Raw genomic sequence first — 18900 nt, forward strand, 5'->3', positions numbered from 1 at the left:
CTTAGGCTCACTTTATTTTTTAACATAGTAAACGGTAGGACCGGCATCGAGAAAGAACGTTATATTAGGGAGCCCAGTTATGTGTCGCCGCGTACAGATCATCACTTAAAAGTACGAGAATATAGATGCAGAATTAACGTTTTTAAGCACTCGTTTTTTCCACGAACAATACACGAATGGAACAATTTACCAACTGAGGTTATCTCTGCGGCTCCTTCATCCTTTCCTACTGCCCTAAAAAACTTGCTGTTGGAATAATTTTTCACTTTGCCCTTCTAATAGTGCCATTCACTATACTTTGTTTTCATATATTGTACAAAGTGTTGTATGTTGTATTTTTCTCCTGTCATATCCACTATTTCTGCATCACAATAGTTCTTGTGTATCTCTATATGTATCGTTTGCTATTGTTTTGTATTGCCCTACCCCCCTACAATAATGCCCAGATCTGGGCGATGTAGGTATTCGAATAAATAAATAAATAAATAAAAAGCGTGCAAGGGGTGGCGAGGTAGTTTGCCAGGTCGCTTCCAGGTTTTTCTGAGCCTCAACCTCCTGCTCGCCCCTGGCCGTTTCGAACTGGATGAGTCTCGTAAAACAGTGTGTTCGTGCAATCACTACTGCGTAATGCAGGTTAAAGACCCCCCCCCGGGGCTGGCGGTCACAATTCTGCACTGGCAAATATTCTAGCACGTCCGGGACACTCGTGTCTCATTTAATTGCCTGACCAACTTCGCAGAATCTAGATATCACACCCTAACTTTTCTAAACTTGATTTTGTGAAAACCAGTGAACGTTATTTGAAACTGAAACTGTAGAAAAACTTGAAAATCGGACTTCAAACTTTGAAAACTTGGATTAGAAAAAAATTCAAAATCTTCGAAGGTTTTTTCTTTTTTTTGAATTTAGCGTTAAAAGAGAATCGAAACTTTCGAACTTTTCGAACTTTATGCCAAAAGAAATTCGAAATCTTCGAATTGTTCGAACTGTATGTCTATAAAAATTCGAAGCGTTCGAAGTTTTCGAATTTTTTTTACAAAGAATTTTGAAATCTTCGAATTTATCGAACCTGAAGTAAAAAAATATTCGAAATATTCGAATTCGAAATTTTAGAAACCGTGAAAGCTTCGGAATTTTCGAATTCGAAACTTCGCTGTGGACAAAAGTTGCGAATTTTTCGAAATCGAACCTCGGTCGGTACGAAAATATCGAAATTGTTCGAAATCGAACCTCAGTTCGCTTCGCAAATATCGAAACCTTTCGAAATCGAACCTAGGGTGGTTCGCGACATCCCTAGTTACCATATACTCCGCATCTCGCGGTAACCGCTGGTAGTACTACACTGTACGATGGTAGCTGCACAGCGTTCATTTGCAATCCATGGCTCTCTCGCATTCTCGCACAGGCACAGACATTTGCCGAATCTGAAGTTCGGCAGATTCGGTCCATAGCTATATCTAATAGCGAGTTTGTTTCACGGCACTCGTGCCCACGCGTGCCCACTCGCAGCGTGGAACGGGTTCGTTTCGGCCGGCACTCCACGAGTGGTTGCACTCTCCGAGTTCGTTTCAGCGCTGGACACCTTACGCGTGCATGCACTCGCTGCACCGAGAAAATCGGGAGTGCGCCCAAATGCAATCCCGTCATGCCTCGCTCCGGTGGGGCCGGCGAAGAGCGGGAGCAGGCGATGAGGGTTCGTCTGCTACGATGTGTCGCAGAACCGAACGGAAAAAAAAAAGTAGATTTTCTGATAGAAATCGCGTCCGACTGGTATATTTCAGCGTTTGTAAGGCAACGAAATCAAATGCGAGCTTGAATTGTGAGCGTCTGCTGTTTCACGAAGGAAGCAATTGACAACCCCCGATTTATTTGCAGGTTTTAAATCGCTCTGTTGCCGTACAAACGCTGAAATATACCAGTGTGTAAAGAAATGTTCAGAACAAACACAACAGTGGCCCCCGAGCCCCCGAGATGTCTATCACCATCCGTGAGCGGTTGCAAAATTTAACATTTGTCAACAAAACTCCCCCAGCAGAAACCTCCGACTGCCCAATAAGCATCAGAGAAAGCTAAAGATGGAGACCTTACCCGAGGATTGGGCAACATCATCATGTTTAACATTTACCTACGTCAGCTAACTTGACCCGTCGTATTTTGTTCGAGAAAGCTCTCGTTCTCGACGCCCTCACCAAAGCTAATATCTAATCCACCTACAATGACGATCCAAATTCGAAAGTCCCAGTTTTGCTGGATATTCCAACAGGCTAGTTTTAAGCCGTACCCTTTCAGTGGTTCACGCATAATACCACGCTCAAACGGATCAAGCTTCTGCTCGGACAGCATCATCAGTTTTCTTCAGTGTAAACGGTCATAAGAATTGAAAGATCGCAACCAACCTGTTTGTATACAGCTGGTTGCGGAAATTTACGCCGTCTGTAATTATCTCTACAGCAGCCTAGCTGCTTGAAGTCATCGCAACTATAAACTACAGGTTGCAGCGACCAACGTTTGTATATAAACGTTGGTAGCGATTGCATTCTCGCATTCCCACGCATCACTCCGAACAGAAAGGCGCTAGTTTCGGTTTGAAGTCGGTACCTTTTCTACAACATAGATGGCGGCAGCATCAGTCCTCTGCACTCGGTGCATTTGGCGAGTTCGTTTGAGTCCAGTTTTCTGTGCAACACTCTGTGGGTGCGATGCATTCTGGGAGAGAACTCGAACAGTGCCAGAGCGTGTGAAACGAACTCGCTATAACAACATGGAAGCATTGTCTCTCACAAATATAGAATCCACAGGTTTATTGGCAGGTGTGAACACACAGCGGAGTTTGGAACAAGTCCTCTGTTCAAACCGTCTCCGCCATTACCACACAGTGTGCATCTGTTGCTAGTGGTTGTACCTCTTCCGATGGACATCTAAATTCCATTTCTTTGTAAACCTCCTTCCGCAGACCTCGCACAAGTATGGTTGCTCTCCGGTGTGACTTCTCTCGTGACGCACCAAGTCGCCCCTTTTCACAAACGCCTTCTGGCAGCTCCGGCATCTGAACGGCTTTTCGCCCGTGTGAATCCTTTCGTGAACGGTGATGGACGCCCTATAGCGGCTGGAATAAGGGCAGAAACGGCATCGGTGCTGACTTTTCACTTGAGCAGTCTTCCATTGCGGTACAAACAGCCTGTCTTCTGGAGGAGAGAGGTCACCCTTGCTCCTCTCGCAGTCAAAGCTCCCCACTTCACTGTGAGAGCCCACCTTGGAACAACCTGTTGGGGTGACACGACAGACTTGTGTCACATCAGAGGAATGTTCACCTTTTCTGAATGCAGATTAGTCGATGGCATTCGAGAACTGCTTCAGCCAAAAGTAGACATTTGTTCTCTCACTTTGATAATTTAAAGGGTGGTTTAGATATCTGGTGTTCGTGTTGTACTTGTAACCGCTTATAGGGAAGATGCACATTGGTGCATGTGTGCCACCTATCAGGCAGTACTGGAAACACTTCTGATTGTCGTACAGCTAGACTGAAGGTTGTACAGTATTTGCAACATCAAATCTGCACTATCATGAGAAATGGTCACTTGAAACATTGTCCAAATTATAAAATTTCTTTATAACTTAAAACTAAAAAAAAAAGGACAGTGAAAGTTACACTAGTGCAGTTTGTGCAGGTGAGTTATACAACCAGGGGGACATAGTATAGGGGGCTAATCAGAATGATCAGTCGAATAGTTAACTCAAATATGTTAATGTTTTTATTCTTGAAAAAGAACACAGTTCTAATTAAAAAAATTACTGAGCCTCGTCGAAAATCATCAAATGATTCAATATTTAACAGACTTGGAGCACATGGGAACACAACAAAGCACTAGAGTCACTACTCATGCACCAAGAACAAGGCTACCAGTGCAATAACACGCCCGCACGTTTTTTTTGCCTCTTATCAACCGCGTTTTCTCACCCCAAACTTGTGCATGTTGCACGTGTGGTTACTTTAACGCACTACTACGCTCCCCATGCACTCAGCCCATTACAAAAGTACCGATTAAGGGGTTTTCGATGATGCTCAGCATGTTTCAAATTGGAACCGTGTCTACTTTCACTAATTGAAAAGTTGATTAACAAATCTTTAGTTCATTATTCAACTTGTCATGACGATTGGCCCTCTATATTATGATCTTCTGTCAGTATAACTCGCGTACACAAACCGTATAACCCCTTAAGTGCCTTGGACAAGCTGAGCTCGTCGGCCACTTTCTGACTACAGATGCCGTAGACAAGCTCAGCTCGTCCAGTGGTTTTTTCGGTAGCCCTCAATTCCACGGACGAGCTAGGCTCGTCCGAGTAGTTTTGTGGCGCTGATCATAGATGGCAGCACTCGTTTTAGTTGGGAAATATTTTTTTCGCCTCCGCTGATTTTTGCGTAATAAACTTTTAAAATTTTACGTGTAATACTAAAGGAATAACAATTCAAAATAAAAAAAGATATGGCACTTTTAGGTTACTTAATGAAAAAAAATTTGGCACTTAAAGGCAGGCGCTCAAAATTTTCTTCAGCGTGGCAGAAATTCCCTCTTTTCTTTTTTCCTCCTCCCCTTTCCTCCTCTATTTTCCTCCTCCCTTTTTTACGGCCTTCTTGCATGAGTGCTAATGGGCTTACCGGCCCCCCGACAAAATCTCTGTAACCCTTCAAGGTTCTCTGCTTCAATCCCAAACATCAGGTATTAGTTATGCAGCCTGGACATGAGCTCGGAAGGGTTCGGGCTGGCTCGTTTTTCTTCTTTTTTTTTTTCTTTTCTTTTTAATCTTTTTATGCAGCTCTAAAACACATTCAGATAGTCAACACCAACTAGCCCAACAACAAGTTCTTTTACATTCAGATACTTCCGTGTGCGGCCACATACGCTACAACACTGTATACGGTATATTTATCTCGAGTGAACGAAACTCGAATATCACAGCAGAAGGAAAAAAATATGGGTATTTTTATCTGAACTTTGAGCTCTACCCAGAGAGTTGAAAATTGGTCGTTCTAACAACGGCACACTGAAGAGTGATTGTATCACTATTGTGTTGTTGTTTTCCTGTTTTTTGTACAAAGTAATAATCATGAGTAATTACAAGTCAAAGATATTGCAGTCAGTGGGACATAGTCTGACCATTTCTGGGGCATAATATATAGGTTCGTACTACAGGTGTTTTCTAGAGTGACGGTCGCCTCGTTGAAGCTACCAAGAATAAAAACAAACTTCCATAAAAAGTGAAACGGTTTCTGGTATATTTCATCTATCTTCAGCCTTAAAAAAAATTTCTTCGTGGCCAAACATGCATTTAGTTTCCGTCAACAAATGTAACTGAAAACTTGACAGCCGACAAATATCTTGCGTATCAGCAAAGAGAACGGGAAACACGGAGATTGAACTGCAATATCACAATTTTCTTCGCGTAAAATAGTGCAACTAGCAATAGTAGCATATTATGCCAATTACTAAAAGACAGGAGGTATTACGAAGTTTTCATTCTCTTCCGTTCCCATTTGTTCGCTGATTAAGAAATGGAATGCCCAGATAGCCTCTGCAGCCCTCGCATCATAATTGTTCGGGGCTCTGCCAGGGTGGTCAAAGGCCAGCGACCATCTCCAAAAAAAACACACAAAAAAACCAGGAGTTCGGAAGGTGTACTACCACAAGTTTTGGGGCTGCTTGTCTAATTTAGGCGTCTGGCGTTTCCCGGCCTAGTTAGAAAAGAAGCGGAACAGCGGCCAGCTCAACGTCGTCACCAAGCGGGAAATCATGCCGAAATGTGTCCTTGAACACGTGCGAGATCTTTACCCGAACCCAGCCGGGATTCGCCACAATTCATCTATGAAAAAAAAACTATAAAAAGGGGTAGGCTTAAACGATTTTGCAATTTTTTTAATATAGTCATGCGGACTAACTGTCCACAAGTACAGAAAGAAATGCAGTAGAATTGCAGAGCTCTATTGTGGTCTTTATGTCCATACTTGTCTTTCGCGCTGTACGCGAATTAAAATAAATTCTGCAATATCTGTAGATTATGCCTGGTTATGTTGTCTCTAAAAGAAAAGTAATCAAGCAAGTTCGGTATCGTGCAACAATTTGTGCAAATACAATTTTATGTGGAATTCAACGTCAAAACAGTACTTCCGCGGGAGTACTGTTTTGACGTTGCATCCGTCGTTCTTCGTCTCCCTGAAGCTATGAACTACCGATCTCGGCTACAGGACTTTTGGGTCCATAAAATATCACGCTCACTAGAAAATTCGCCTTTTTCTACCAAAAGTACTGGAAATTATTTATTTTTAAAACAGGTCGGGTGGTGATGCGTGTTTGAGTGTAGGACCGTTGACTGGGCACTGGTTTGCGCCAAGAGTGCAGTGCTTCCTTTCATGCTGCCTGCGACGAGTGTTGAAATTTGAATATAGTAGAAATAAAATCCACTGACACTCTTAGAATTATTTTAAACTTGCGCTTTCTTCAGGAATTAAGATTTTGATCGTACCTTTTACGGTATTCATTGTCGTCTTCGATGAGGGAACAACTTGCCGAGGAGGCCGCGCTGTCCGCGTCCGCGGCTTGACAGATAAGGTCGCGAATGCTTTTTACGAATCTTTAAAGACCTAGCATAAAAATGAAAGACGCTTACAAATCTCTGTAACGTGAAATTAGAGCGCAGCCACTTTACGCCAATGAAACCAACTTTATGTTTTGGGCAGACGTCTTGCGAGAGTTGCAATATTTTTAATTATGCCTCATAAATTAAATGTTTAGGACTAAGTGCCAAACTTTTTTAAATGTATTAAGAACCGAAATGTCAATTGGAAAGTTCTAGAGCTCCTTGAGAAGCACCCGAATTAGCTGTTTGCAACGTGATACGGCTCGCGTGGCTTCCTTCTGACCCGTAACAAAGCTTATGAAACATGACAAAATACCCCGTGATAAAGCGCCCGCACCATCATAAACTCAATTTTGAATGTCCCGGGATTTGTTTTTATCGGCCGGAAAAAAAAGAAAAAGAGATGCATGCAAGATACGGTGCCTCACGCTTTATTTATATCAGAAAAGAACTGCCCTCTGTTTTATATACAGCGTTGTTTTTTGTTTTTTTTCACCTGCTAGATATTAGAAAGAACGTGCAAATTAACGTTTTGTGGATGTGAGATATACGGCCAGGTGAAGATTGGGTTCAAGAAAGAACGCAGCAAAAACCGACTGATTACCGAACATTCGTTAATGAACTTTTTGATTATATAAGAAAACGGGATAGTTGATTCATGAAGTTGTTGGGCATAATCGAAAGCCACCAAATTGTCCAGTGAAAATTAGCGCCATTGCGGTTTGTGTAGGTGAGCTATATGGCCAGGCGAAGATTAGGTTCAAGAAAGAACGCAACTAAAACCGACCGATTGCCTAAAATTCGCTAATTAACCCTTTAGTTAGATAAGAAAACCGACGTCGTGTATTTAGAACGTTGTTGGCATAATCGCAAGCCACCAAACCGTCCATTCTTAAAAAAAATGTAACGCGCGAACACTATTGTACGGCGTCCTGATACGGCGTCCTCCTAATTTGGGCGCGAAAATATAGTTTTGATTTTATGTGGGCTCCATCTCCGCGTGGCACAGCCTAACGCCATGAAGCCAAAGCGACAAATCATGCGCATCGCTGTGACAACGCCACTGTAGAAGAGGCGAGGAGTGCGGCGGCCGAAAAGATTGCGGTAACACGATTCGCATCCAAATTAGGCTTTTTAGGACGCCGTGAACCCCTTCACGTGCACTACATCTCTTTAAAAATGAATGATTTGGTGTTTTGGAGATTTGGAGATAAGGCACAAACCGAAATTGCGTAACTCGGACGTCTTTTCTAAAAAAATGTCTAATCATCAAAAAAAAATCGCTTTAGCTGTATAAACACGATTGTAAGGCAGTTCTTTACGTCCGGCGACATCATTACGGCATGGAAGGACACGTTAACCACAGATCATACGCTGTCTATGATCTGTGGTCACTGCTTTTTTTTTTTTTTTTTTATACGAGAATGAGCAAACATTTGATACCAAATAAAAGATATAGCATTCACCAAATTCGGCTTGTTTTACTTGATTCAAATCGATATTTGATTTTATTACACTTATTTTTTTACCCGCACACGCCTCTTTTATTCCCTAATAAGTTACAAGTGATAATTACATTGTTTTTTTGTCGTGCAAGGTCATCACAATGTATTATTAACAATCGGAGCAGTGCGATTACGCGGAGGAGGCGCATTTGAAGATATTCAAAATTGTTCTGAATACAGAAACAACCTCAAACGTCTTGCTGTTTCGGTGCTTTCCTACACGTAGGACCAATAATAGAGCCAAAACCTTATAGAGGAGACTATCTCTATCAACTCAACGCGCAAACACGATGTGAAGCGTGTCTGCGTACGTTGGAAAAGAGATACCGGCGACCAAACCATAGCGTCGAATGTCCATGCATCAAAATGTCCCTGCACCGAAATATCCGCGCACCGAAAAGTCCCACACCAAAAAGTCTGCAGCAAGAAGTCCGTACACTGAAATGTCTGTGCACTAAAAAGTCCGCACCGAAATGCCCTACAGCAAAATGCTCTACGCCAAAAAGTGCTAGACCCACTACGAATGGGGTCCTTCGTTACCTCTGCCGGTTTACGAGCCATAATGATTCAGAACCACTGGTCTATGGAGCGCCATCCCTGATATACGGAAAACGCCGCTCGTACTTCTCGTTGTCGCCATGAATCCGACAACGAAAGATGCCAAATCAGATATTTATATTAAAATTGATACTTCAATGACTACTTCTTTGAGCAGAACAAGGCATTTGTGCTCTCACAACAGCAAAGAATCGTTTTCCAAACCAATGCTAAAAAAGAGCCAATGCAACTCGTCGGGAAGAGCAAGTGCCAAGCTCACTCAAAACAGCTACTCGGTTGGTTCAGCTCCTTGTCGCAGGTGTGCCGGCTGGCTTCTGGATAATCTTTTCAAATCCTCGAAGCTTTCATTTCCTCCACCCCAAACTTGTCAAAAAAAAAAAATCGGAAAATGGCGAGGAGGAAACGAGGCGATTTCCTCCTTTCACAGTGGTGAGAAGGAAAGTGAGGGTTGGGTTCCTTCTCTCTGCTTGCGGGCCGGCCTTTAAGGGATTGTTTTTTTTTATTGGGTTTTTTAAAAGAAACGGTAAAGCCTAAAATGTCATATTTTTTGCCCACAGTATGCAAAGAAACGAAGGCGATAGCGGTAGCATGGTCACGCAATGGCGGTGAAATGGCGCTGTCACATACATGAGGACAGAGGTGAGACATGGTTAATTCCCACAGCCGTCGTGGTTGGCGTCGTGGATGCCACTGACGACTGCCACGAGTGATCCGTGAAGTAAGTGCGATGAGTTTCTAAAATCATCCAATATTACGCGTAGCAACTGGATACTGCCAAAATAAGATTTCACATAATGCGAAGAATGTTTGAAAATAACTCTTTTGGAGCAGATGACATGGACATTCTCCCTGCGACATGCAATTATTGTCGGGACGCCTGGGCTGGCCTCTGCTTTTCTCGCGAGCCACGGCCGATGGGATGTCCCCGACTTCCATCTCCTCGCTGCAAGAGTGGAGAGAAGAAAGTTCTTCTCTTTTTCGGGTGCGCGGTGACGACAGAAGACTAAGTTGAAAACTCTGCAAAGTGTCGCTTGTAAAGCTATCGCTTTAAAGGGAACACACTGTATGTGCACATCAGAAATGTTCTTGCGTTACCTGATAAACGGCGTAAGTGTGCCATATTTTCTCTCGTCATAAGCTCTTCCGAGCGAGCACAATACACATTGACCCCACTCGAGCATTAATATATGAATTAGCGTTAAGAGTGCACATCGAGTTGAACCGAGTGTACGCAGGTCCGAAGAAAGGTACAGTACATATCAATAATGTTCGCGCGTTGAAACTATGACGCATACTTTATCTAAAACTAAACTTATCGGTCTGCAGCTACAAACATTTTCGTTGACCTTGCTTAGATGATGTAACCATTCAGGCCTCGCATTAAAAGGTGTTGCGAACTCTTCGGTTGTTCTAGTTAATTGTGCTAAAAAGCGGTTGGATGGAAAGTATGACAACTACAGCATACAAGGGACGATTGAGGTCTTTATCCTGCATTCTATGTATCGAAAGATCGGTATCATTGGTGTTATACTGTGATCATTGGGTCGTCGATCGTCCTGTTTTTACGCATAATGTAAACAAGCCCCAGAAGCGCCATTCTCATTTTGATGTGCTTGTGCACCCTTACAAGCCTCGTTTCGGCTCTTGTGGAAAGCTTTATTGTAATAGCAATAGTCTCATCGGTCATTCGAGTTGCATGTGCCACGGTGATATCTGCTGTGTGTGATCTGCTGACGAACAAGTCTGTATTAAATGCGAGGAGAACGAAGGTAAAGCTTTTTTAACTGCTTTCTTGTTACAGAACAGGGCAAAGCTTCTAAAACAAGAGCAACCTAAGCTGATATTTGAGTGTGCTCAAGAATGAATGGCAAAAGGTGCTTATACTAAGTGGTAGATGTATGCAGTTGATTTTCTGTTAACTTGTTAACTTCTGCATTGTAAATTGGAAGATATGTACACGTCTCCTTTTGAAAATGTCTTCTATTAGGGCAAAAATAAGTTTTCATACACAACCGAAGAGTTCGCAACACCATTTGATGCGAGGCCTGAACGGTTACATCATCTAAGCAACGTCAACGAAAAGGCTTGTAGCCGCAGACCGATACATTTAGGTTTAGATAAGTATGCGTCATAGTTTCAGCCTCAAACACGCAACATTGTTATGTACCTTTCTTGATGACAACTGCACCTTTGTAAGAGCCCACGTCGTCGAACACTTGCACACATATCTTGACTATGGTATGGCAAGATTCCTTGCTTGAAGCGAAGATCATCTCGCTACGACTAGCTACGACCACCCACCACAGCGATGCACGCGTCGAAGGGGCGCAACGCAGTCAGTCACTGTCACCCGACGCTGCTTGTTGGGCACTCACGGCTTTCCGCCCAGGTGTGTGTACCCATATCATCACATTTTTAGCAAATTGAATGGTCCCACCTGTCACACTGTTAGCTTTGGAAGTAAACCAATTCACAATACCACCAGTGGCATACATCGTGCCAAGCATTAGTGCCGCATGTGGCACAAAAATGTCCTAACTAGGGAAGCAAACTTAATTGATCGTGTTGATTAAAGCACTTAAGTACGGGAGAAATCATCAATCAAAGAAGGTCACTCGAAAGAGAAATTTTCTTGCCGAACGAATATGACTTCTTATTGGGCGTTCCGCAATGTAAGGCAGAAGACATTTACTCCGTGATCGGTACAGAAGCATTTGCTTAGCAGTCGGTTGTGCGTACTAAAATTACACCATCTTCCCGAGGGGAATCATGGGGTGATGCGGAGCATCGTTCCATCACACTTCATCGGAAGAACGAAGTGAAGTGGAGTCAACAGCGGTGAACTGAACGCGCGCAGAAATTGGTTTGCTCTTTATGTTTAGACAGCCTTGATGGAGATGCGCCTCAACGGGTAATCGGTCTCTTAGCTGTAGATCAGAAATTTAGCCAGTGCAGTACAACCGCTAACCTGGGATTCTTAACGTGCATCACGCAGTAGTCATCACACGAACGCGTGCCGGTACGAAACTCGTCCAGATCGAAACGGGCGGGGGTGGCGGGGACTCGAACCCAGGAGGTTCCCAGCGCAAGCTTTTGCTCTACGCTCCGAGCTGAAACGCGTTAGCCCACTCGGCCACTTCCTCCCCTTGAACGCGCGCAGCGCGCTACCGCTGCTTATATTCAAACTTGAAGGAGAAGAAACTAGAGGAGGAGAGTTGCGCCTGCGCGCGCGGTGTGAGTAAAAGCGAACGCACGCGAAGTGCATGCAGCTGGCAGCTGCGTGCACTTCGCGCAGCTGTTGAAGAGAGAGAGAACGCTCGCGCAGCTGTTAGAGAGAGGGACGCAGCTGGTAGCTGCGTGCACTTCGCACAGCTTTTGGAGAGAGAGAGAGAATGCACGCGCAGCGAGGAGAGTTACGCATGCGTAGTGTGAGTGCGGGCTACGACGCCACGGGACATAGCCGGAGCAAGAGATGCTCCGCATCTAAAACAACAACAAAAACAAAAGTAGATTAGAAACGCGATAGGTTCGCCTTTGCACGGAGTACTTACACTCAAAATCGTGTCAATATAAAGCGACTATGGCTCACCTTGCTAGCAGCAATCTTAAAATTTATTTGTGTAGTCGTCGCACCCGTGCACCAACCGAAAGCGTTGCTGCAAGCCCCTCCGCCGTCAATTTTGAGTCGCTGTTGAGTCTGAGGAACTGCTCTATGAGGTCCATATCTAGCCACTGAGCACATACACAAGCACAGGAAATAATACTCGGTTCCAAGTACAGGTGAAGAACCCGGGGCGGAAAGCCCTGAATGCCAAACGACCTGTGTTGGGCGACGGCGACTGACTGCGTAATACACAGGTTGCGCTCCTTCGACGCCTGCATCGCTGCGGCGGGTGGTCGTAGCAGATTGTGTCACCTCTGTTGCTTGTACCGGAACACTAGAGCCGCGTAATATTCTTGCTGCCGAAGTTTATAAGCAACGTTTGCGGCCAACGCATTTACACAAAGCCAACGCCCAGAGAACCTATCCCCCTCGTTCTCCTTCGGCGACCGGCCGCCAGGGCGGTGACACCGTCGCTGAAACTCCTCAATAGGGGAGTAGCTTGCACCAATACAGTGGAGCGGTTGCGAAAGTCGCCTGTGGCATCCGGTTCCGTGTCAGTGTTTGACCGCTTGGAAACGTTACCGAGCATTCGGCCGGCCCGTCGTTCCTCTAGCTCGGATTTGGAGATGCTCCCGGAGCTCAGATATCCGATTTATAGGATTGGAGTGCTGGAAAACGACCGGCCGAACATACCATAAGCGTGAAAATGGCAAGTAAAAACCCTTCACCAGAATTACCCGGGGGTTCTTCTATGGTGGTCGGAATGGTGGCAGGAGTGGTACTGGTGCTTGTCTTTCCTCCACCGTGCACCTCCATCCACCAACCCGACACAGCTTTCTGGAAGGAGAGAATGCTCCTCCCGTCTCCATGGTTGGTGGTCTGCCATTCAACGTTGAATGCTGCCTTGGCGGACTCTGCTGGGAAGGCAGATAGAACACCATTTAGTTAGTTTCTGTAGACTCTTTCTCTAAAAATGCCACAAGGAGGCACAGTTGCATTTTGCATCCAAACAAACTTTTGGTCAAATGGGAAGAGAAACACTCTCCACTATAACAACCCTCTTTCAAACCCACATATTTCATCACCAATTATGCTGGCATTAAGCTAAAAGGTTGGTCAGGGAGACATTTGCTGGACATTTTAGGACACTCCTATAATACAACCGATCACCTGGTGTACATGTTGACTAGCACAGCAGAAGGACCTCGCTAAGCGTCCAACTTCATTGTAGCAATTGTGGCATAAACAAGCTCGGCAGAAGTCGCTTGGAATACAAGAAACGGCTTGTGTTTGTAAACATGGAAAGGGCTAACTGATTTGCACAGCATTTATGCCAAAAAAAGAGACAACACTTGCACAGGTAAAGTCAGACAGTCAACTTTTCAATTTGTCTAAGGGATACAATAAAAAGTTGGAAGAAACAAAGAATCGTACACAAACAAATGCACCATTTAAAAAAGCCCCCCAAATATGCTGCTGTAAAAAACAGACAAACATAAAAAGTCAATATAAATGTGATGTCTGTGCTTGAAGATACCTGTTATTTAACAAGCATGGTCCGAGTTTAGTTCCATGCTTTGTACTGCCCACGAAACAGGACAACACATGACACTGGTTTTGTTTCTGAGGATGGGATGGTGACAGATTACACGTGGTAGGCTTGCTAGTTAAGTTGGGGCCGACACTGGGAACAATTGCACTTAAAGGGGCACTAAAGTGCTTTTTGAGATACTTGCTTTATTGTTATAACTCAATCTATGTACTCTAAGCATCTTACAAAACCTGAAATTACATTTCACGTTTCGGTATTAACAAAGTGATCAAAGATCCCAACACTTACCGTTGGCGCAGAACGACAGATGGCACTACCGAACCAGCTGAATATGACATAATGCTGGACGACACTTGTCAACCACTCGTGGGCGATGGTTTCTCGCATGGACGGGTAGGACTGGTCAACCACTCATGCATGTGGGAACCCATCGCTCGCGAATGGCTGACAAGCATAGTTAGTCGTATGACCCCATCCAGCAAGGTTCAGTAGTGCAATATGTTGTTTTGCACCAGTGGTAAGTATCAGGAACTTTGATCCCGTTTTTAATATGCAAATCGGCAATGCAGGGATGCAATCTCGGGTTTTCTAGGATACATGAAGCTTATAGATTGAGTTATGGCCTTAAAACGAGGATCTCAGAAAGCACTGTAGTGCTCCTTTAAGACATTTTGCTAAATTACCAAACAGAAAGGAGCATACTGTGAGTGTGGCAACACGCGCTGTATGCACTGGTGTCTGAAACAGTTACTGTTTTAAAGCAAAAATTTAAATCAAATGGCACTTTGCACGTACGTTCGTCAACACCTTGTTTTGGTACAATTTCATTTATACAGGTCAGGTGAGTGACAGTAGCACACATACTGACATTCCCAGCATTCACTTCGGTGCTTGAATAATTTGGCAAAAAGCCTATTGGCCATGCTGTGGCCATATACCATTTAATCTGAATGTTGTATTTGTGTAAAAAAAAAAATGGCAGCGCAAATGCCGACACTGTTAGAGGTTGACTTGATGGTGATTAGTCCTCTTTCCAGGATGGCACCATGTTATTATCCACATGTTCACTGAAGTGATGCTCAGTCTGAACTGCAAGGTAAGAATGTGAATGTTTAGGGAACTGTTTACACAAAGGAATCATACAATGCTTGAAAATGCCATTGCACTTAAAGAACAAAACTGGCACTGGTGTCATTGCAAAAATAAAATTACAAATGGGTATATAAAAAAGTGAAAGCAGTATTACTACTAACAGGCCCCGATCAAGCCAAACTAGTTCTGCACCGAGTCAACCCATTGGATTGAATCATCAACTTCCGATTTAACTTCAGTCCTGTAACATGACGGTCTGAGCATATATTCACTAAGCTTTATTGAACTTACCATTGCCAGCAAAGTGCATGACCCTACCCACAAAAAATGATTTCATAAACGGCTAACCTCTACTGACCTAGGTGCACCGCAATTTACATGTATCCAGGCTATGGTCCTAGCCCAGGTAAATTTGCATGTTTGATATCCAGAGAAAAAAAAGGGATACAGTGATGTACCATTAATGTGGACCTCGTTATTATGGATACCCCCCATGTAGACACAGTTTTCGAGTACAAACTGGGTAAATACATAAATTTTTGTCTCCTTATTACGGACAACTCACATTAGGAGCGACCTTTGAAGAAGGCAGAGGTATCCATGTTAACTTGACTGTTCATTTTTTCAGCCCTCAGCCACTGTACTACTTTCGCATTACACTTTTACTACTGAAAACAAGTATTTACATTATGCCACATGCCATACATCCTCCAATCAACAGCAGCTTGTATATGATATCTCAGGAGCACCCAGCTCCTGGCTACATGCCGTAAGGGGAGCGGGAGCTTAGGTGTTTTACAGCAAGCACAGCAGTGTGTCACGTCGACGGCACAGGTTTATTCTCCTAATACCTGCACGCCGTTCGTTGTTCTTGCACCATCCATCGCTGCCCTGGCCAGCTATTGAAGAGACATACCAAATCAGATGAAATTAGTTTCTTAGTTTCTCCAAATAGAAGCAAACCTAGTGATTTCGCTTCTCGCCAAATGCACACTCGAACCCTTGGGTAGCAAACAGAACCAAACCGAACAGGAAGTGGCAGCTCCACCACAAAGCGACGACGACGGCAGGTGGCCGTGCACTCTCCCTTTTCCTCCTGCGGCATTTGCACCTTTTCCTGCATAGAATTCTAAAATTCATTTCCCAACAGGCTTGCCACAAACTGCTCCAGAGGCTAATTAACCCATTCGCTTCAGCAGGGGCCATATTGATGTTCATAGATGGCGCAGTATATAGACTTGGGGTAGTGTAGCTAGATGCATTGCCAAAAGATAACTTGGCCGCCAGGTTCCAACCCACGGCTGCAAAGAGTGAAATGTTTCAGTTTTTTGCTTTGCTATGATGCAACGGAATCGAGATATTTCATAAGGATGAGGCGGTTTTGCCATTCCTTTTGGCAAGATGAACAATGCAAAAATTAATAACTGCAAATTTTTTACAAGATAAAATTGTTGCAATGCCCCTTGAAATGTCCTCACATAGTTTAAAAGAAGCAGCCACTAATTTACCAAAAAAATCAAACAAACAGTTCTTTCTGTGAAGCCTGAAATCCCTATGTCAGTTCACATGCCACTTTACAATTTCTTTTAGACGCCCATTGTTACAGCCTCTTCTAAATAGCACAATCATAGCACTGAATGTTCTTTGTCAACTGCCAGAGGCCAGGGCATGACAAAGATTTGACACGAGCATTGCATTAGCCAGCCTTCAGCAGGGGGCTCGTGTTCAACCGGCGAGGACGACCAATCTTTATCAATCGCTTCTTGACTAAATCTTTCTCCTGCACAAAGTAGCACAACTGGCATTGAGGCTCTGCTACCTCTGAAACCGGCTGGGCTATTGACAGCGCCGGAACAAAGGTTCAGAAAGAAATTCCTTCGTGACACGAGCTACTTTTGTGAGCAATAAAATTACAAGGGAGCCGGGCGTGTCAGACCCAAATACTTAGTCATTAGATGCTTAGATAGTGTGAGGTAGTCTGCCAGACATTTTGGCTACATTGTTTCGCTTGCTGTAGATGAGAAATATTTCCAGTGCAGTAGGATCTTGCTAGCCTGGGGGTTTTAATGTGCATCGCCCGATAGTGATACATGGTTGCACACCGGTACGGTGGTCATCCAGACTGAAAGATGGGGATTGGACCCGGAGTTTTGGGGTCTGCAGCGTGAGCTTTCGCTCCGTGTGTTCCGAGCTGCGGCAATATTCCACCGATCTCCTGGCATATCGACCGCGTACGGCATACGATCGGGTGTAAACGATCTGGCAGGTACACGTTTGAATTTGGTATGCGGTCAATTCGGTATCGGTAATTTTGGAAGTGCGCTTTATTCATGCTTTGCAAGGAAAGGCCCCGCCGATGTGACGTCTGAAAGCACTTCCAATACTGGTGCACAAGAGGACCTTCTTGTAAGTCTTTTCCATTGTGTTTTTTTTTTGCTCATGAGACTGCGTCACTGGCACCCTCTAGCTAGTGCTATAAATAATGCTAACGTGTTGCCTGCCAGCGAGTGCAGCACGAGAAACATTTGTATTATCAGACCATAATGAAATGCTAACGGCAGAGTGCATGGTTTTCGATACCTGAGGCTTTGCCTGAAGGGAAATTAGGATAAAAATGCGCGGCAGAGATGGGGCTCCTACTGTGCACTTCTGCGAGTCCCCAGTGGCCCTCCAGGTAGTGCCAGCATGTGTCACAAGCCAGACACACTGCCGTTCCATATTCACCTGACAGTACCCTGTTACCGCCCTATGACTTACACGTGATGTTATCACACTGTACCAATGGTCATACCTAATTGTCCTTGTCATAAAAACAAATTCCGTGGTGCCTAACATGCGCCACAAAAGATGCGCGCGCAGCAGCAAGGCCCTACAGAATGGCCGCTTATGCGACGATTGTGCAAGCCATGTTTAGTCGAAAGGACTATTTTCTTTTTTTTGAATATTTATTCAGTAAAATGAGTAGTTCGTTATCTGAAAACCGGAAAATCTGGCACGTTCATTTCGATGCGAAAAACGATCACACATCAGTGGAACATACTGATGTGATTTTAGGCCATTTCCGTTTCTTCGGATAAAGGTGAACTCAACGTACCTCCACATGACACGCCTGGTCTCGAGGCTTGCCGTAGAGTAATAGCGAAGTTTCCTAAGTCCGAAATGATGGCTGGACCCGAATGTGCGCGACAGAGACGTCAACACGGAATAGGAAATTTTATCGGTCACGCTTGTGCCCCGATTGAACACTGTCCACGGCAGTTATAACGTTAAAACCTTTTCATCCCTAGAAGAAAGAGAAAAGAAAAAAAGGAAATACTTTGCGATTTTTTGTTTGCGCTAACCGTGTCATGCTATGCAAGCGTTGTTCCAGAGCAATCGTTCACTCACCCTGCGCAGACCACATGAACCTGACTGGCAATCGCCGCTGAAAGATTTACTTTAGAGTGCACCGTGATGCCTAATAGTTTCCATGATCTGGAAACGGCACCACGGTACTTCGTCGTAGTAGCACAACCTCGAACACGACCGGTATGTTGCTCCGGAGAAGAGATCGGATGCAACTATAACTTTCGATTGCCAGATTAGATTCGTGCCGCGCCTTGATCTTCGTGGCAGCACTGCTCCAGAAGGTAAGCAAAACCACTTTGAGCGCATTCACATGAAAGCAGTTGAGAAAAGCATGCCTACGCAAGATAGAAGGTACTAGGTACGTCGAGCAGACGAGCAGACAAACCATCCCTTGGCAAATTTGCAAGCAGCCAACCGCTTGGATTGGATTGACCAGATTCTGGTTTGAAGCTATAATTGGATTCAGTTGGCACATTTTTGTACGGATGGATAGATGATATTGGCAAAGCCTTTAATAACGGGCGGTAGCTTGCGCCAGCTAGCCTTAGTCTAAAATAGACAAACATGATTCTTCCCGCCCTTCTAACCCAATGGACCTTTTCCACATA

General features: G+C 44.3%; 1 protein-coding gene across 4 annotated transcripts; it reads right to left on the reverse strand.

The window, feature by feature from the left end:
• Positions 1 to 2784: 2784 nt before the first annotated feature.
• On the reverse strand, positions 2785 to 18697 carry LOC120837759 (zinc finger protein 32-like). 4 transcript variants are annotated; one of them, XM_042293201.1, is made up of 4 exons: positions 18332 to 18697; positions 15796 to 15843; positions 13038 to 13214; positions 2785 to 3263 (listed from the first exon to the last, which is right to left on the reverse strand). In XM_042293201.1, the coding sequence occupies exons 1-4, from the start codon at positions 18345 to 18347 to the stop codon at positions 2890 to 2892; spliced, it is 615 nt and encodes a 204-aa protein (XP_042149135.1). In that variant the 5' UTR covers positions 18348 to 18697; the 3' UTR covers positions 2785 to 2889. The 4 variants fall into 4 exon arrangements, with proteins under 4 accessions (XP_042149135.1, XP_042149134.1, XP_042149137.1 ...); XM_042293200.1 differs by having other exon boundaries at positions 13038 to 13217; XM_042293203.1 differs by lacking the exon at positions 15796 to 15843.
• Between the last annotated feature and the right edge of the window lie 203 nt (positions 18698 to 18900).

This window comes from Ixodes scapularis, unplaced genomic scaffold (assembly GCF_016920785.2).
Source record: "Ixodes scapularis isolate PalLabHiFi unplaced genomic scaffold, ASM1692078v2 PGA_scaffold4__175_contigs__length_147842914, whole genome shotgun sequence".
Lineage (NCBI taxonomy): Eukaryota > Metazoa > Arthropoda > Arachnida > Ixodida > Ixodidae > Ixodes > Ixodes scapularis.